We start from the raw sequence: 17,438 nt of genomic DNA on the forward strand, positions 1-17,438 counted from the left end.
TCACAGGTCTGAGGTGTTGGCTGTCTCTGTTGGGATCACTTTCAACAAAGACCCAGACAGCTTTGCTCAGCTGTGACTAAAAAAGTTTTCTAGTTTGTTTGTTTGATTTCTTTTTTTCACCTTTATATCTCATAAGTTTGTCACCTTGGGACTGGCCTATGATAATATGGTATCTTAGAAAGCTTTTACATTTGCTAACAATTATAACTTTCACAGCTGAATATTGCAAGTGTCAGCCATTTTATTTTCCTGAAAATATCTCAGGTGAAAAGACTCGTTTAAAACTCAAACACCGTACACGGCTTGGGACTTGCTTGTCTGGCATCTCTGCTGAGCTAGTTTGAAACTAGTGTAAATCCCAAGTTTCCAGCTCTCAAGGAGCCTTGGAAACACTCCTTGATGTGAAAGACAGGAAACAGCTGGTGAGTGAGCCTCGGAGGCATCTCTAGAGATGAGCTTCCCTGTTCACATCACACCTTCTTTGTGCTGGAGCAAACTGAAGTAGATTGCACATTACTAGTGGCACGCTCATTACTGGACAGAGTTCCTTTTGCTGTAGACATGATTGTAGTTTTATGGTTGACTGTGTTCATACTAATAAATAAGTAAAATTTAGTGACGCATCTGTAATAAGGGAAAGATTGATAAAGCAATCTTTGTAGGTCTCACTTTCCCCAAGGCCTGCCTTAATTTACTGCCTGTGCTTTTAAAAAAATCTAGAAGATGTTAGGAATAAAAAGGAAGAAGAATTTCTTGGCTGGGACATTCAATGTTTTGTTAAAAGAAAAGCGGGGGGGGGCAGGGTGTGGGAAGCATCTTGGGAAAGTGTTGGCTTACTGTGAAATACTGTATCCCAGAAACAGTGTGGAAAGTTCAAAAATTTCATTAGTTTATCATATTGTTGTTTTTCTCATGGACATGGCTTGGATTTCTGAGGTGACCAAACTGAGTAGATCTAGTTGCTTTCCCTAGAATATGTTTTATTTAGGCTTTTTGAGCAGAAGAGCAGTTGTGTGATGCAGAGCTGTAACCACGTGGCTCTGTAGGCCACTCGTTTTTGATAAACACTTCATGTGCCATCTTCACGTGGCATATTCACTTCCCGTATGGGTCCTTCTCAATCCACCCAGATTTTTGTGCAAGGGATACTCATTACTGATGCTCTGGTCATGTACCTTTCCACCTCACAACTCTTCCCAATCCTTTCTCTGGCTTCCTTTTATCTTCTGCCTCTCTTCCTCTCTGAGGACTGCAGCAGTATTGCAAATCCTGACATGTATTTTTTTTTGATACATACAACTGTCCTTTCTCACATGTGCTTCGTGTTTTCTGCCTGTCATCTCATTTGCACACAAGTACAGTCAGCTGTAATTGCTTAACAAAAATATATGTGCTAATACAAAGCTAGGAAGAAAGTGCTTACATTGCTGAAGTTGTTAGCTAAGAAAGCCTTTAAACAAGTTGCAGAAGATAGTGGTTTACTGCAGAATTTGCTGAAGTAACTAAACCTTTTAAAAATACTAAGGACTGATGAATTTATTAAACTTTGTAGTATGCTTTTATGAAGTAACATGACTATTACTTCATAATAGCAGGCACTTCTGCAACAAAAGGAGAAGGGTAATGAAGGAGATATGTAGATACACTTTGCCCTAATTATCTTTTATATCTCTATCTGATATTTCAGTGCTCTCGCCTTCTTGAATCAGACTTTTGAATTGCGTACATTAGTTCTGTTGTTTCATGTCTTTCCAGCAAAAAGCATTCTGATAACAATTTTTTTTGTAATGATTTGTTAGCAAGATTAGACATCTGTTAAAAATATTAAGAGATCAGAGGCCAAACACATTATTTTCTTTGAAAACTGCAATGAACATTTGCCAGTATATGTAAAAACTTCTTGTTCAACCTTCTATCATTTTTAGAGCAACCTTCAATCATTTTAGAATATTTGATTTAGTATTACAATTCAGGGTTATATTCCTTTGCAGAATAATATATGGAGGGCAAGCTTGCAAGCTCAAAGTTAGGAAAACAATCTTTTTACTGGTGAACTGAGCAAATTTATTTTTAAAGACAAACAGAATTGCTGATGCACTCTTACTATCCCTTTCATGCAAGTCTTGTTTTACATGAAATCCTAAAGCATCAAAGCTGGATAGAGTTGGGCTAAATTAATTCTGTTGGTTTTGTTTTTGTGGTTAAGGGGGTACATAAGGTCAATCTTTGATATCTGTATGTTGCTGTTTTCTGTTTTCTATAGGACAGTTGAAAAAGGGTAAGAACCTGTTGAAGTACAGGTACTTCATTGAGAGGGCTCCACAGTGGGTGACATAGTCATAAAGTCATTTAGGTTAGAAAAGACCCTTAAGTTCTTCAAGTCCCACCATTAACCTTAACTCTGCCGAGTCCACCACTGTGTCCCTAAGGGCCACATCTACATGTCTTTTAAATACCTCTAGGGGTGGTGACTCAGCCACTTCCCTGGGCATCCTCTTCCAATGCTTGATCACCCTTTCAGCAAAGAATTTTTTCCTAATTTTCAATCTAAACCTTCCCTGACACAACTTTGGGCCAATTTAAGGTGAGTTGCTTAATTCCTGAAAGAGACAGTTTAGGTTTTATTAATGGATTCATAAATTCATGCTAAATAAAATCATTATCTTTGACCCTAGGAAAATAACAAAATTTCTGAACTGGTATGTAATTTGCTTATCCATAGATGTTTGGGTTTTTACTTAATTAAACATAAAAGAAAAGGCATTAGTTGGACCCCAGATCTTTTCGGTGTTTTAATTTGTATCCAACACAAAACAAAAGAAAGTATTTCAGATTGATTAAGGATGAAGTTAAAGGAAAATATCCTACAGCCTCACATTAAGTTGGACAGCAGAGTGAAAAAAATCATATTTTAATATAAGTATGTTAATGTGACATTGCCTGGAAGGGATGAGAATGTTGTGGAGCCCAAATGAAGTTCTTCCAATTCATCTGAACTAGCTTAATATCATAATGTAATATTTCTGGTATTTTTTAAAGTGTGATTATTAACCATTTATGATGTTTTTGCAAGTGTCCATGGTATTTCTTAGACAGAAAATATATAATTTTAATTGCTTGTTAATGTTTAACAAATACTATTTGGAGAAAATCTGTTTTCTGATAACCAATTCATACTTTATCCTTTGTGTGTTACAACATATTGGAAAATTTTATGTAGTTGGATGCATAAAGTATAGTTTTTATTATTTATGAACACTCCCACCGAAGACATACATTTGTGAACGGCAGTCTGTTCATAGACTTACTCCAGGGTATGCAAAATTGGTTAGAAGTGACAGTAATTTGAAAACAATTACTAAGACTAAACATAAGCCATTATATTCTATCTCCAAAATACTGTAAGAAGCATGTACTTGGTATTTGAAGTCCTCGCTTGTTTGATGAAGAGTCATTTGTGGAGGGAATGCCTCATGTGACTCCTCTCAATACTTGACTAAATCTGCACATCAAAATAAGATTGCAGTAGTTATTAATGTCATCACACGAATATTCTTTAGCTTTAGAACCAAATTTAGAACAAATATTCTAAACGATAAACAACATTAGCTGCTTTACTTGTTTGGTTGTTTTACTTGCAAAATAACCCATAAAAAAGAGCCCTAGTAAGGTACGTGTCAAAAATTAGAAGATTCAGTAACTGAGTATTCCTGTGCAAGCCGAATTCAGCCTGTGTGACTGCATTTTGTGATCACATCCTCCCTTCATATTCTGTAGAACTGTGTCTCTTTTAATGCATAGTTTGGATAGAAATCAGTGAGCAGCTGCTCAGTGTTTTGTCCTCTTACTGTTTAGGGTGGTGTTATAGGGCTGACTTTCTGCATGCCGTTCAAAACCCCCTCTGAAAATATACTATTTTTCTGTTTTGCTCATCACTGCAATAAATAAAGGACTTTAAGGTCACTAATTTGTCACCTTCTCCTCTGTATGTATTGAACCTTATCTTGCAGACAGGAAGATGAGATACAGTTGTACTGGCAACCTCTAAGTCTTGAATGCTTAATTGTACAGCTATATGAATTAGTTTTTGATTATGAAAAGAGGGTAAGTGAGGAGCATAGTTACCTAGGTGTAAGGAATCAACCTGTCACAAATTCCTTTATCTCTCTTTCTTTCTTCTCCCTTTTCTTCCATTTTCCCTTCTTCTGTATGAAAGATTTCTTGGTATCTTAGCTGAGACCTTTGTTTTTGGTTGGGAAGTAGGCAAGCTTGATTTTACAAGAGTGTTAAGATTTAATTTGAGGTTCCTCCCTTTTTAATAGAATTTTTAGGTATTTTACCAAATAATGACTTAATGAATAAAAATAAAATGTTAACCTGAAAGCAATTTCAACCTTTCTCTAGAATTATCAGCAAAATAGAAATAATTAAAATAAAATATACATCATTCCCAAACTAGAATTTTATTGCAGCTAAATGGAGCACAAATTTAAAAATATCTGAACTTTGTTCTATTATGTAAGCCATTAAGTTTGTCAGGGATTAAATTTGGGAAAAGTAAGTTCCTCCAGTCCTTCTTTAAAGTCCTTTGGAAAGTATGTATATTGTATTTTGGTAGTTTTTGTAACTACAGGCCTGCTTAGGGGAGTGTTGAGAACTGTCTTCAAATGTATTTTTATCTTAACCAGGCATAACTACTTTTTATTCAGTGCTGGTGGGAGCACTAAGTGTGTACTGTATAATTAAACCTATGAAAAAGTTAAATTTTGCATTCAAGGCCTTATTATGAGAGCCTATTCTGAAACATGCGTGATGTTTTTAAAAGGCTGTTGAAATTTAGCTTCTAAAAATGCAGGGGTTTCTGTTTAAATTTAGGAATAGCATCAGAGTACACAAAATGCTATAAAATATTTGTCCCACTTTGAAACATTTTGTTTGTAATGTCTATTTTGTAATGTTTTGTTTGTTTGACAAACAGGTACATACGAAGTTCCACTGCAGGCAAGCCCATGCTTCAGGCACTGACACTTCATGCTTGACGTTTTCCTATGATGGGACTGTCCTTGCCAGCCGAGGAGGTAGGTGATTGAAAGAACCCTATGATATGTTGAATGTAAGACAGTTTTAACTTCGGTAAGTTGAAATTGTTCATTAAACAAACCATATAAATTGAATCACTGTTAAATGTAATTGCTTATGATGGAGATGAGGTAGTGAAACGAGACACTAGTGATTCAAACCTGAAGTATTTCACAATTTACTACTTTTATTTGATATACCATACAATACTGTGTTTCTGAATGTGCATTTTACAGCATTGAAGAAATATTTTAAGAGAACTATGCTGATTATATTACGCAGTTCCTGATCTGTCTTCTTGTCTAGAATTAATAATACACCAAAAGGAAATTAATAGCTGAATTATAAATAAAACAAGTCCAGTTTTATTGCTTAGCTATTTCTGGGAAGATTACTGCCTCTCGATAACTGTCTCTCTGTTCTGGATTTATTAATTCCTCATACAGCTTTCTTAGGCAGTGTCCTTTTCTGTCCTAATTGGAATTTTTATCTAATCTATATTAGAAACAGCAAAAGTTTATGACTGGAATTGACTGGCCAAGATGTACTTGAATGGCAGAAAAATCTGAAATATCCACAGGACTGGGAAAAAGGTCTTGTGTTCTAAACTTCAGATGAATTTTTTATAAATGGGTCTTGGATAACAGAACAAGTCTTGAGAAGGCAAAGATGTATTTGAGGAATCATTCACTTCATTATTGGGATAGGACGTTGTTTCGTGCAGAGATTTGTCTACCCAGTATTTTGCAGGCAGGTGCAAGCATACCATCCAAGCTGTCTGGATGGAAACCAGCTGTAACCAGAAGCTCTGTGTATGCATTAGCATTGCCCCAAGGCCAAATAAACAGGCCTAGGGAGAGGCAGTATGCATTAATGTCGGCTGACATTGTGCCTAACATATGCATAGGACATCTGGTCAGTATGGGACATAGACAGAATGAGATTACGTATACAAAGTACCAGGATAGAGGTATTCATAGATGGCAAAACCTATGAAGCAGGGGATGTGATTCCTAGCCAAGGGCTGTATCTTGCAATTGCTTTGTGTCCTCCCTGTCCCCCCCGTCCCTGATGGGTAGAGTGGCACAAGTGCATATGGGTACAGTGAAATGCAACTGCTATTGATGCTGCCTCACTGACTCTTTATCTTGCCGCATTTCAAAGATTCCAAACATTATGTTTCCCAGAAAACATCTTTCAGAGTAAGCTGATGATAGTCTTGTCCTTGATGGCCCTAGGCTTAAGTCTTGTCCTTGATGGCCCTAGGCTTACCGACACTAATGGCACTTGGATTGTTTCCTAATTGTGGTTCAGGCTCCTGAATCCAGAGCTCTACTGCCACTCTGCCCATCATGAATGGGTTCTAAGTGGTTGAGGTAAAAGCTCTCAACTTTGCTTGTCCTTACTGAACTAGACTCTTACTGTGTGTGAACCTTCTCCTGCTGGGAAAGCAGGTGAACTGTGTGTCTTTCTGTTCTGCACTAAGTAAAATGCTGCTTCTGTCTGCTAGTGGTGTTGTCCTCAAAAAATTCACATAGAGTATGAGATTTAAGGATAAACCTCAGTGTGCTTTTAAATATAAGAGCAAACAAGGTTAATACTTATGTGAGAAGTATTCACTAGTGGTTGAAACATCCATTTATGTAAATTCTCTTCTGTTTCACATTTATGAATGTCGATCACATAAAATGACCTTTGCTTATTTTTATTGCATGTGGCACTTTTGGTTGCCTGCTCTTCCTCATCTGTCTCCAGTTTTTGTGTCATGTTAAACAGACTTTCATTTACTTATGTTTTATCTATCACACTCTGCTCTAAGCTGTATAAAATGCTGATTGATTGTTTGCAGAATGTAGGACTGCAGAGAAATTTGGCCACTCAGTGTGGATAAAAGTGCTACCTTTGTCTAGCATATTCAAAAAAAAAAAAAAGAAAAAGCTCTGTGTGCACTGTGCTAGGGAATAAGGAGGATTCATACCTTATTTTGACTTGTTTGGTTAGGGCTCTAATATGAGTATTGCTTTGGATCTGTACCAATGAAAGCAGATGTGGATTTAGCATTCATAGATTAACACACCTGCCAAGTGCTGAGGATCAAAGAGAGGGATAGTTGTTTGGGGCATGGGAACTTTCATTGAAAGCCTGATGGGCTTTCCTGCATCTGATGTAGATTCTGTGTTGGATATGAGAGAGCTGAGGCATGGCTCAGCTGCAGGCACAAGGGAAAAGGAAAACCTAAGGAGCTGCTTATGAAAGTTTCCAGTCTTATTCTTGTTGGGTATTAGGTAGTAACTTGACAGAAACTTAAGAAAGTGATATTTTTGCATGCTTGAAACCATGAACAATCATGTTTGGAGAACATTTTCTTTGTTTAGCAGGGAAAAAGATAAGCAGTAGGACTAGACTTGGGGACCTATTGTAAAAATATTGAATATAAAAAAACTTTTCTTGACTGCTGATATGTCTGGGAGTTAGTTTTTGTCATAAAATGAAACAATGACTTCCTTAATTCCTTGAATCTCATGACAGCTTTTAGTTTGGTAGTTCATCTGTTCTCTGTGTTACAGACACTGTGTGGACTCACTGTCATCTTAACATCTTAGTAAATTTATATAGGGAAAATTAATTCAATGCTGCTAGACCCACGCAAAAAATATTCACATCAAAGCCATCAGATAGCTTATGTAGATATATGCTTTCATCTGAGCTCAAAAAAAATGTTTTGGTGTTTCCTTTGGATATTTTTGTTTGGTTTGGGTTTGTTTCTGGTTTGGATTTTTTTTTTTTAAATATTTAGTTGTATTTCTCTTTTCACAGCGTATTTGAGGAAAAATAAGATATTTCATTTTGTAGTTGGATTAAAAAGTAGAAACACCTTGAATACAGTTTCCTCAAGGATTACGCAGCAGCATATATAGTGACTTTCTATTTTGTGTAGAGGAATAATATATTGCTCTTTATAGTAAATGCAGACATTAGCATTTTAAAAATCAAATGGGTTTATGTCAAGTAATCTGAGCACTGTTCATTCCAACAATGCCAAAAAAGCATTAATTAGCTTTAATATTTCAATATTAACTATTTACAACACTTGGAGCTGAAATGGCTTTCTCAAAGTCTTCCAGTATCCTCCTCTTCCATATGTTTAGAGAAGATAGTGTACTTTAATTAATCTGACCAGGCTGGTATGGATGGAGGTGATGGTGAGAGCTGTTGCAAATATGTGTGCAGATGCCTTGATTTGTGACTTCCGCCCCGAGACCTTTGGCTGTGGTCCCAATGTTTGATGCCTCCAAGGGTCATTCTTTAGTTGTTGCAGGTCCTCCTGTAGAACCAGTGCAGAATGCAGAAGCACATACCTTGTTCTGTAAGGTATGTGTAAGGTACCTCTCTCCACATAAGCCTTCACAGAAAGGCTCATAGTTTATAAACATATTCTGGTGCCCTCTCACACATACCCCTTCTTGTTATGCTGCGTATTTCCTATTATTTTTTAAATTCCCATTTCCTATGTTTCTTTGCTTTCCTCAGTGATCTCTGTGAACACCTGCTATCCTTGATTTGCTTTCAACGCAGGGCTCCCCCTTTTAGTGTTGCTGACTGTAAGCTTTTGAGTTTCTGGCAGCACTTTTTTTTCTTTTGTGCCCATTCACATTCATGTGCTTGTCTTCCTACTCATCATTTTCTGAAAAGAGAACTAAAAATCAGATAAAATCTTTCTAGTATCAGTGCTTGGTCTTATTTTGACTAAAAGGCATTTACTAAATGCCTATCTTGGCTCACCAAAGACTGTTTTTCTAGGACCTAATTGTTGCCTCTTGATAAATCCAATGCTCAATACCATTGGCATAATGGTGTCTGACCTGATTGTGTCAGACTTGAGCCTGTTTATTGGTATCCTTTTTATTAAAATGGCAAAACATAGAGTTTGAAATTCTACTAAAAAGACTATAAAAGCTTTAAGTAATCCTGCCAGGCTTCAGACAAGTCTGCCATCAAGAAAAAAAATACTGAATGATCTCAGTAGACTATTTTGAATGCTTCATACTGAACTGCACAACTTCTGTTTATATGTTTTTGTTTAAGGATAACTAGGTTTTTTTCATTTATGAAGTAATTAAAAACAGAACAGTAGTGCTACAGCTCTAGTAAAGAAACCTCTTAGGCATCGATAGTAGAATGCTACTGGAAAAATCCTTAGTATTGAGGAAAGTTAATACTCCGTTATCTTTGTGACAGTGATTTCAACTCTAAACGCAAATTAGATTCAGTAATCAATCACATTTGCACACAGAAAATTTTCATTAGGAAAAGCAAATTAGGAACAGTGAATTTGGGCAAATTCTAAATGATGATAAGAGTTTCACAGCATTAGCCAAGTATTTCTACTAGCATTTCTCCCTTTCCAAATACTTAATTATCTATTTCTGCACAGTTAAAGACAGTGTTGACTTGAAAACAACCACAACTTTGAGTCCTGCTAGAGTCTTCTAATGTTTTTAACCAGCCCATTAGTTCTTCTAGTTAGCAGAAGAGCTATAACTACTACGTCTGACTGCATCTCTCCTGCTAAAGTCTGGGAGGACTACAGCTTGAAGATCGTGTCAAGGCTCATTCCACTGGAAACAGAACAGCCTTGGCTGCTAGCTGTAGATCTGTCCCTATCCAGAAGATTTGCAAAATGGCCAAATGGTGTCCTTTGCATACGTTTATAAAGTGCTGCTGCTTTAGATGTAACATCTCAGTAATAAGTGTTTTTTTGTTGGGGGGGAGGGAGAAGGGAGGGCTTATTTTACAAGACCAAAAGCTTTGAAATGCTTGGGATGGAGTCTACTGAGAAACAATAAGAAAACAGATATTCCCAAAATAGGGACTCAACATTTTTCTCTGTTGTCATTTTTTAGCTTCTACTCTGCTCTAGACATCATTTATTTAAGTTGTCCACTTTTTAAAAATATTTTGTAGTAAGGAGTTATCCTAGTCTTTAATATAAACATACATGATGTATGAGGCCACACATTACTGCTTTCCCTGTAAAGGGCACTGCTGGCCTTGATTTCTTTTGTTGCAGCATGTTACTTTTTTAAAAAACATTTTATTTCCAAGGCCTCCTTTGAACTCTTGAGCTTAAAGTCTGTGAGTCCATAAAATACTTGTAGACAACCAAATCACTTCCCTGCAAGATTTGTGCTCTGGAAGGAAGCAGGTCTTGCCTCCTTTTCCTCCTAGGTTAGAAAGATTTTGTAACTTTTAGTCTAGAATCAATCTCTGGGTATTTTGAAAGATAATTGTTGTTTTAATGTCCTTCTTTTCACCCTTGAAAGTGCTGAGGCACTAATGTCAAATGCTAGGAGATGTCTAGGTGCTTCAAAGCTCAAAATCTGTAGCTTGTCGCACACTGGAAAGATGTATCTGAGAAGAATAATCAGCAGAGATGTAGATCCCTCTGAGAATAACTAACTAATCTCTTTTCTTCCCCCTGTTCTCACTTTGTTAACATGTCATAACTTTTCGAAAAGGGATAAACAGCCTAACTTCTATTGGCCTACAAGCACACCATGTTTATCAAGCACAGATGAGAATTGCTATAAATGTCTTGCTGTAACCTCCATCTTAGCTTTTATGGCTAAAGGTCGTGTGGTGAAAAGGTTTCATTAAAGCAAGTGTGGTTTCGCTGTGGTTTCACTTGCTTCCCTTCACCCCGAGGATTTCTGACTGATGCCAGGGCCTCTTCACCATCCTGAGATAGCAGTTTGTTGCTGTTTGCCTGCTAAAGAAGGAGGAAGACTTCATGAGCTCTCCATCCTTCCTGATGGCTTTTTCAGGACATGTAGAAGCCAAACACATAAAACTTGTTTAGTTTTTGATCTATACCATTCATGGCAACATTTTAATTTCTTTTGTTATATTGAAAGTTAAATTTGTTCCTAGTAGTAAAGCACCAGTGCTCGCAAACACAGGATAAACTAGTGATTGGGGAACTTGATTCCACTGTGGACAGTGATTCTTAGTAGGAGGGATTACTGTGATGGAGTTAAGCCTATGGAGAAGAAGTTTCTGATATACTAGAGTGTAGCACTTTGAACTCTTATCCTTGTACTGTAATAGTCATTTAGGGACAAAAATCTTCCAAACCATTCCCATTTAGAATGCTTCTATTCTATCATTCTGTTCTCTTTCTGTCTGAATTAGAGGATGAAATTTTCTGACATGCCTAATTCTTGGCTTTAATTCTTTATTGCTAACCTTTGTCTCTTTTGTTTCATAGGAGATGATACCTTGAAGATATGGGATATTAGACAATTTAAAAAGCCTCTTAATTCAGCGGATGGACTGCCCAGCTTCTTTCCAATGTAAGTACTCTAATTTATTCCAACTAGTAGAAATAGCAATATTTTTGCTGAATGGGGTTCTACTGGAGTTCTCAGTTGCCAGTAGGTGCAGAACAGTGCAGAAAGGACTGCACAGGGAGGACTGTGCAGTGTCAGTTCTTGGCTATTTTAGAGATTCACATTGCTTTAAAAGCTCTTACCATTTTTGTGGTATTGCATAGCTAACTTTGCTTGTTTTATACCATTTTTCAGTCTAATATGTCTTATGTCTTATTAGATTAGCAACTTTTTAGGAGGAGGCCCATTCATTGCCTTATGTTTGTGTAATGAGATATGGGTGTACACCTCATTCTTATTTAGTCTATGATTAATAAAAAAGAGCTGGATGAAAAAATAGACATAACATGAAGGTACCTGGTATGAATTCAGGTTATGGTGTCAGAAGTGCTGATGGCTGTGTTCTTTGGTACTAAAATACTTTATTTAACTGCATAGTGCTAAGTATTGCTTTTAATATTTTTATTGGTATGACTTGCATTTCTATAGCTGTAACACAGCCAAATCCAACCCTCAGGACAGTTTATAATTTTAAAATAAGATCTTAAAAAGGCAAGCAATGGGCAGCTCAGTCTTGACTGCAATTTGTAACAGAGTGGAAAAGTAAATGACAAACATTTTTGGCCAATGTATAAACATACCACCTTGCATCACTGAAGAATGTATCATCAGCAAAAACAGATTTCATGACTGATACTTTTTTTATTTAATGATGATAACCAGATTTGAAAGTACTTTTTTTTTTGTTTGTTTATCATATTGAAAAGCTTACAAGACTTTTGAGTGGAGGAGAATTTTGTTGGGAGGTGGATTTTTATTGAATCTGCCAGTTTTGCCCATCTTGTGCACAGCTGTAATAGCAATTGTAATAGATAACTATAACTGATAACTATAACAATAGATATCTGATAACTATAGTAATAGATGACAACTGACAAAAGATTACTTTAAAGTCTTGTCTTGAAAGGATTAACAAATAGAAATGATTGCTCTTAAGGAATGCAATTTATATATAAGCTCTCTATATGTTAATTATATGTTTGTGATGTTTTCTTCAACAGGACAGATTGTTGTTTCAGCCCAGATGATAAAATACTTGTCACAGGCACCTCTGTTAAGAAAGGTGGTGGCAGTGGGAAGCTCTTTTTCTTTTATCGTGAAACATTCCAGAAGTTGTATGAGATAGAAGTTACAGATGCAGTATGTATTTTAGTTTTCTTTTGTCATTATTCAAAATATGAAATGAAATCATATTCACATGCTTTTTTCCCTCTCATACAGGTAATTATCTACTAACACTCTTGTCATTTTCCTATTCCATGAGTAAGAGATAGGGCTAGACTAAACTAAATAGGTGCTATTGTTTCAATTAAAAAAAAAAGAAATCCTAGGACAAGGTGTTTTAGCAATAGGACTTCCCTGCTTTGGTATTACCATTGTGTTTCTCAAGGATTTCTGTGAACCCTTCTAAATCTGTAAAGTGAGGCACAAATCCTAAAATACTTAGATGTTTTTGTTGTTTACTCCACCAGTTATCATGATGAAATGCCTTAATGTGACAAAACTCCTACTTGTCCCTGAAACTAGATTTGTGGTTACTATAGAATATATTTCAATGAACTCTAGCTTGTGTAATTGCAACAATTTAATGATGAAAGGAAGGTATCATTGGGAATCTCTCCATAAAAAATACCATTCTCACCAGTAATATAAAACCCTAAAGTTGTGAATCTGTAATACAGAGGGGTCTGTGTATGACTTGAACTATCTATTCCCTTGTACAGAAGGGAATAGTTGAATACCATAGTTGAAAAGAGGTCCTTTCACTTGTATGATGTACAGAAGAAAGCTTATAGATTATAAAGAACAGGAGTGGCAGAAATTAAAACAGAATTGCCGCTGATAAGTACGGCAACATATGCTTGCATTCCATTAGTTGTTGCAGTCTGTGAGATTAGCAACTTTGTCACTTTGTTTCAAGATATTGTTTTCTCTCGCACTTTTTTTAACCCAGCACAGTAGTCTTTCCTAGCACAGGTGGCCGACCCTCCTTATGGTGGGGATCATTTATACAAAATCTACATTTGTATTTCCTTTTCTTTTCAAATCCTGTTTTCTCCTTTAGTTCATCCTAAAGCAAAATCTGGTTATGGATGGATTTGTTATACCTATAATTTCCATGGCAGTAGTCTTGCAAATTAAAAATGCAGAATTCTTATCAAAGCAGAAAACATGGGTTTTTTTTTGTGGAGGGGGGAAAAAAGTCTCTGTTTTTATTTTAAACATTAATCTAAACACAGGGGGTTTTATACACCATTGGAAGTTTTATTTAGTACTAAAGAATTTCTCCAAAAGTAGCATAAATTGGGTTTTGAATTTTTCTCCTATGGAACATACTGAACCTCAATTTAACACATGAGAATTTCTAGGGGATTTTTATTTTCTGATACAAGTTTTATAAGCAAGTGTTATAACCTTTTTCTGAGAGAAAATGAGTGCCTCAGTATCTCCTCTGAAACTTCATGACTGAGAAAAGGATGAAGTGCAAGAAGTCGGCTTTTGTAGGAGATCTTCTGTCCTTGGGCACAGGCAACAAAATAATTTAATAATTCTATTCACAATGAATTTGAACTCCTTAGAACTGAGTGTCTGGAGGTGTTCATGATGGCATCTCCTTTTAGTGATGGTCAAGTCAGCAACAGTGTATGGAAACTTCACTTGGGCATTAAGACTGCAAGAATGAGGAGCTTTTCAGTGATAGATCCTGAATCTCCAAGAGAACTTAGTGAGAATAGTGAGAAATACTGGTCACCAACCTGCATGTTTTAATTTGCTAACTTTGTCTTCTAATTCTCAAAATTAGAGGGTCTGTTTACCTGCTGAGATAGGTAGTGCTACAGGAGAGTCAAGTAAAGATTCTTTTTCTATCAGTTTTTCTAAGAATTGAGACATAAATTTTTATTCTTTGCTTCAAAATGCAGGAGAGACATGGAATTGAGACCCAACAGTAGGAAACTGTCAATAAACAACTTCACTGGGACCACTCACATAGTAAAATTTTAAGTATGTGTACAAATCTCAGCAGGTTCATAATTTTATGCTATAAATTTATATGGGTGCTGATATTTATATGGTACTTTTTAAGACTGTAGTAAATTACTTCAGTCTACAGAGGTTTAGTGCTGCTGGTTTTCTTCATTTGTGGTTATAAAATTTAAGACTGTCATTCTTCTGCTTTGCATATAATGGAAATGAAAATAGTCAAAATAATAATGGTGAAGAATTGAGACTTATAAATACTGCTCTTATCACATAATTTTCAGTGAGTCAGCACTAATAATATCTGTACAATCAGTCTGTGTAGCTTACAGATTAAATAGTACACATCTAAGAAAAACAAAATTAAGCATATCAACCTGAATCTAAAAGAAGAAAAATTAGTATAAGTGGTGTTACAAAATAGAAACAGTATATTTTTTCAAGATCTTTCTACTGTTTGTATCTTTTGGCTTTTTCATTAGTGTTCATTTCTTGTTCTTCTCAAATTGCTGAGTTTGATGAAATATAAACGCAAAAAGGCATGCTAAAAGCAAATGAATTTTCAAGAAGCTGGCTTTTATGTTTTGTAAGCAGTAAACGCTGTTCGTTGGAAAGATCACTGGACTGTAAATTGGTAGATTAATATCTTTTGTGTAGTTTATCAAAGCATTTTTTCAGCAGTGCAGTAATTACTTGCTTTCTATGGACTATTTGCCTAGTTTTCATTTTTTCTTTATACTCTCAAAAATACAGATAGCATTTAGCATTAGTGTAATTAAAGATGAATGGATAATGTTATCTCAGACTTCAGTTTGTTTTCTGCAACTAAGTTACATGCTTCTTTACATTTTACATGTTATCTAGTGCTGAAATATATAGTTTTAATCTTTCTATTTTGGGCTTTTTTAGGCGTTGCAGAAATGAAGTTATGCTATGCTGATGCATGTAGTAAAAAGCACAAATATACCAGAATCTCTCTCTCCAAAGAGCTTAATCTGCTCTCGTTCCTCATGAAAATAGTTTCAATGATTTCAGTTGGATTTAGTCCGAATTGTTAAAGAAAAAAGGCATATTTAGTAATTTATTTCAAGTATAAAATAAAAAAAATAATACTTTTTGAAGGCATTTGTATACCAGTTTAGTGGTAGAATGTATATAATGTAGAGTAATGTATATAAGGTATAGAATGTATATAATCAGAGTAACACAAAATCTACTCTGAAGAGAAAACATTTATGTGTTACTTTTTTAATTTCACAAGGATTTTTTTAAAAGGAAATGCTAGTAAGCTTAGAAAATTGAAAAACAGTATAGAGCAGTAAACATTATCTTAAACCTCCTTGGTAAATAGCCAGTGAAATTGGCCTGTGAGTGAACCTAGTGGGTAATGAGAAAATATTTAATGGGAATGTTTGACCAAAGCTGTGTCTGGCATTCCTTTCCATCATACCACACAAACCTTTTTTCACCTTTTCTTTCAAGTTTTCATGGGAAAATCCATTACTGTTTCAGAGCTGCTGGAGTGAAACCTTGTGGTTTTACTAATGGCCTAACAGTCTGATTAGCCTCTGCTGATGTGCCTGAGTACAGAATATTAATTTGATTTTCTTCCCTTGTATTAGTTTTTTTTTTTCCTAACCATAATCCTGTGACTAAACAACTATGTTGTCATGTCAATTACTGAATGCCATCCCACCTCATAGGCATTGGGACTTCTGTAGAATTCAAGCTTCTTAGATAAATAGCAATACTTCTTGAAGCAAAACTGAGGAAATGTCAGAAGAGGTGCAGACCATGGGCTCTGTCTCTGGCCAGTAGAAGGAGGAGGTGTGAATAGGGCAAACACAGAATGGTGCTTCTCTGACCATCTTTTCTGCCTCCGGTGATTGTCTTAGAGATACCTTAATGCAGATGTAAGAATTTTATTGTTCATAGCACTCAATTGATTTTTCTTCCATGAGTTTATCAAGGAGAGAAATCACCCGTGGTGCAGGTTACTGGCAAGGTCATTTACTGACTGCAGATTAGATCAAAATTAGATCAGGGGTGGGAGCTCCTGCCTCTCCCACTCATAAAGAACCTGATGGTCTGCATGCAGTACCTCAGCCTTACTCTGGCTCAGTATGTACAGGAGCACTGGAAAATTATAAGGGCTTTGTACTGTGACAGTGGTTATATATACTAAAGAGTACAGAATTCCTCTCTTTTTAGCTGAACTTAAAAAAATCCTATTATGCGTGTGCAGCTTTTTCATAGTTTTTCTGTCTCTTTTCCTTCTGTCTTGACAATATTATCTGTGAATGGTTCTTCTGCTCTCACCTCAAATGTTCACAGTGAAATACTTATATTAAACTTTCTCAATTTGAGCATTAGAGGCTTATTTAATCTGATATATTTATAATTGCATGCAGAATGTTTCTTTACTTCATTTACATGGATGAGAGACTTAAATAGATGTAAGGAAATAATACTGCCAGAACATGGGGGTACAAAGTTCATGTCCAGAAACTCAGAGGCCATTTCCCTTCCTTTTCCTCAGGTAGTTATGAGAGGTAGGAAGACCTGTAGCTACTTCAGAATGAGGTCTCATCTTTGGGATATCTGTAACTGCCCTCTGGAAAGGAAGAGAGGTTTCATTACCAGATGAAAGTCAGAGAGGCTTTACTCCTAATTCTTGGTTTGGTTATGCAAGTATGAGATCTTCATGGGAACCAGTTAAAAATACCTAGTGTATGGGAAAAAGAATTGGGTACACAACATTTCCCCCAATGTCAGTTTAATTTAAAATAGCTGTGGATAGGCACTCGAATCACTCTCACATGTCTGTCATTCATTTGGTTAGTTCCAAAAGATCACCCAGTAGTTATCCATACTACAGACAAGATTGATCTTGGCAGCAGTAGAGCAGTCATTTTCCCCATATGGAAAGGA

The 17,438-nt window shown here is 35.9% G+C and overlaps 1 protein-coding gene across 1 annotated transcript in view; it reads left to right on the forward strand.

The window, feature by feature from the left end:
* Nucleotides 1–1,106: 1,106 nt before the first annotated feature.
* Nucleotides 1,107–17,438, forward strand: part of LOC120322462 (WD repeat-containing protein 70-like) — a 42,386-nt gene continuing 26,054 nt past the window's right edge. The window contains exons 1-6 of the mRNA XM_039383781.1: nucleotides 1,107–1,171; nucleotides 2,264–2,278; nucleotides 4,011–4,104; nucleotides 4,979–5,078; nucleotides 11,348–11,432; nucleotides 12,530–12,668. Of these exons, the coding sequence (XP_039239715.1) occupies nucleotides 1,107–1,171; nucleotides 2,264–2,278; nucleotides 4,011–4,104; nucleotides 4,979–5,078; nucleotides 11,348–11,432; nucleotides 12,530–12,668 (498 nt within the window). The remainder of the gene's footprint in view (nucleotides 1,172–2,263; nucleotides 2,279–4,010; nucleotides 4,105–4,978; nucleotides 5,079–11,347; nucleotides 11,433–12,529; nucleotides 12,669–17,438) is intronic.

Source organism: Pipra filicauda, unplaced genomic scaffold (assembly GCF_003945595.2).
Source record: "Pipra filicauda isolate LSUMZ 115617 unplaced genomic scaffold, ASM394559v2 scaffold325_size820570_pilon, whole genome shotgun sequence".
Taxonomy (NCBI): Eukaryota; Metazoa; Chordata; class Aves; order Passeriformes; family Pipridae; genus Pipra; species Pipra filicauda.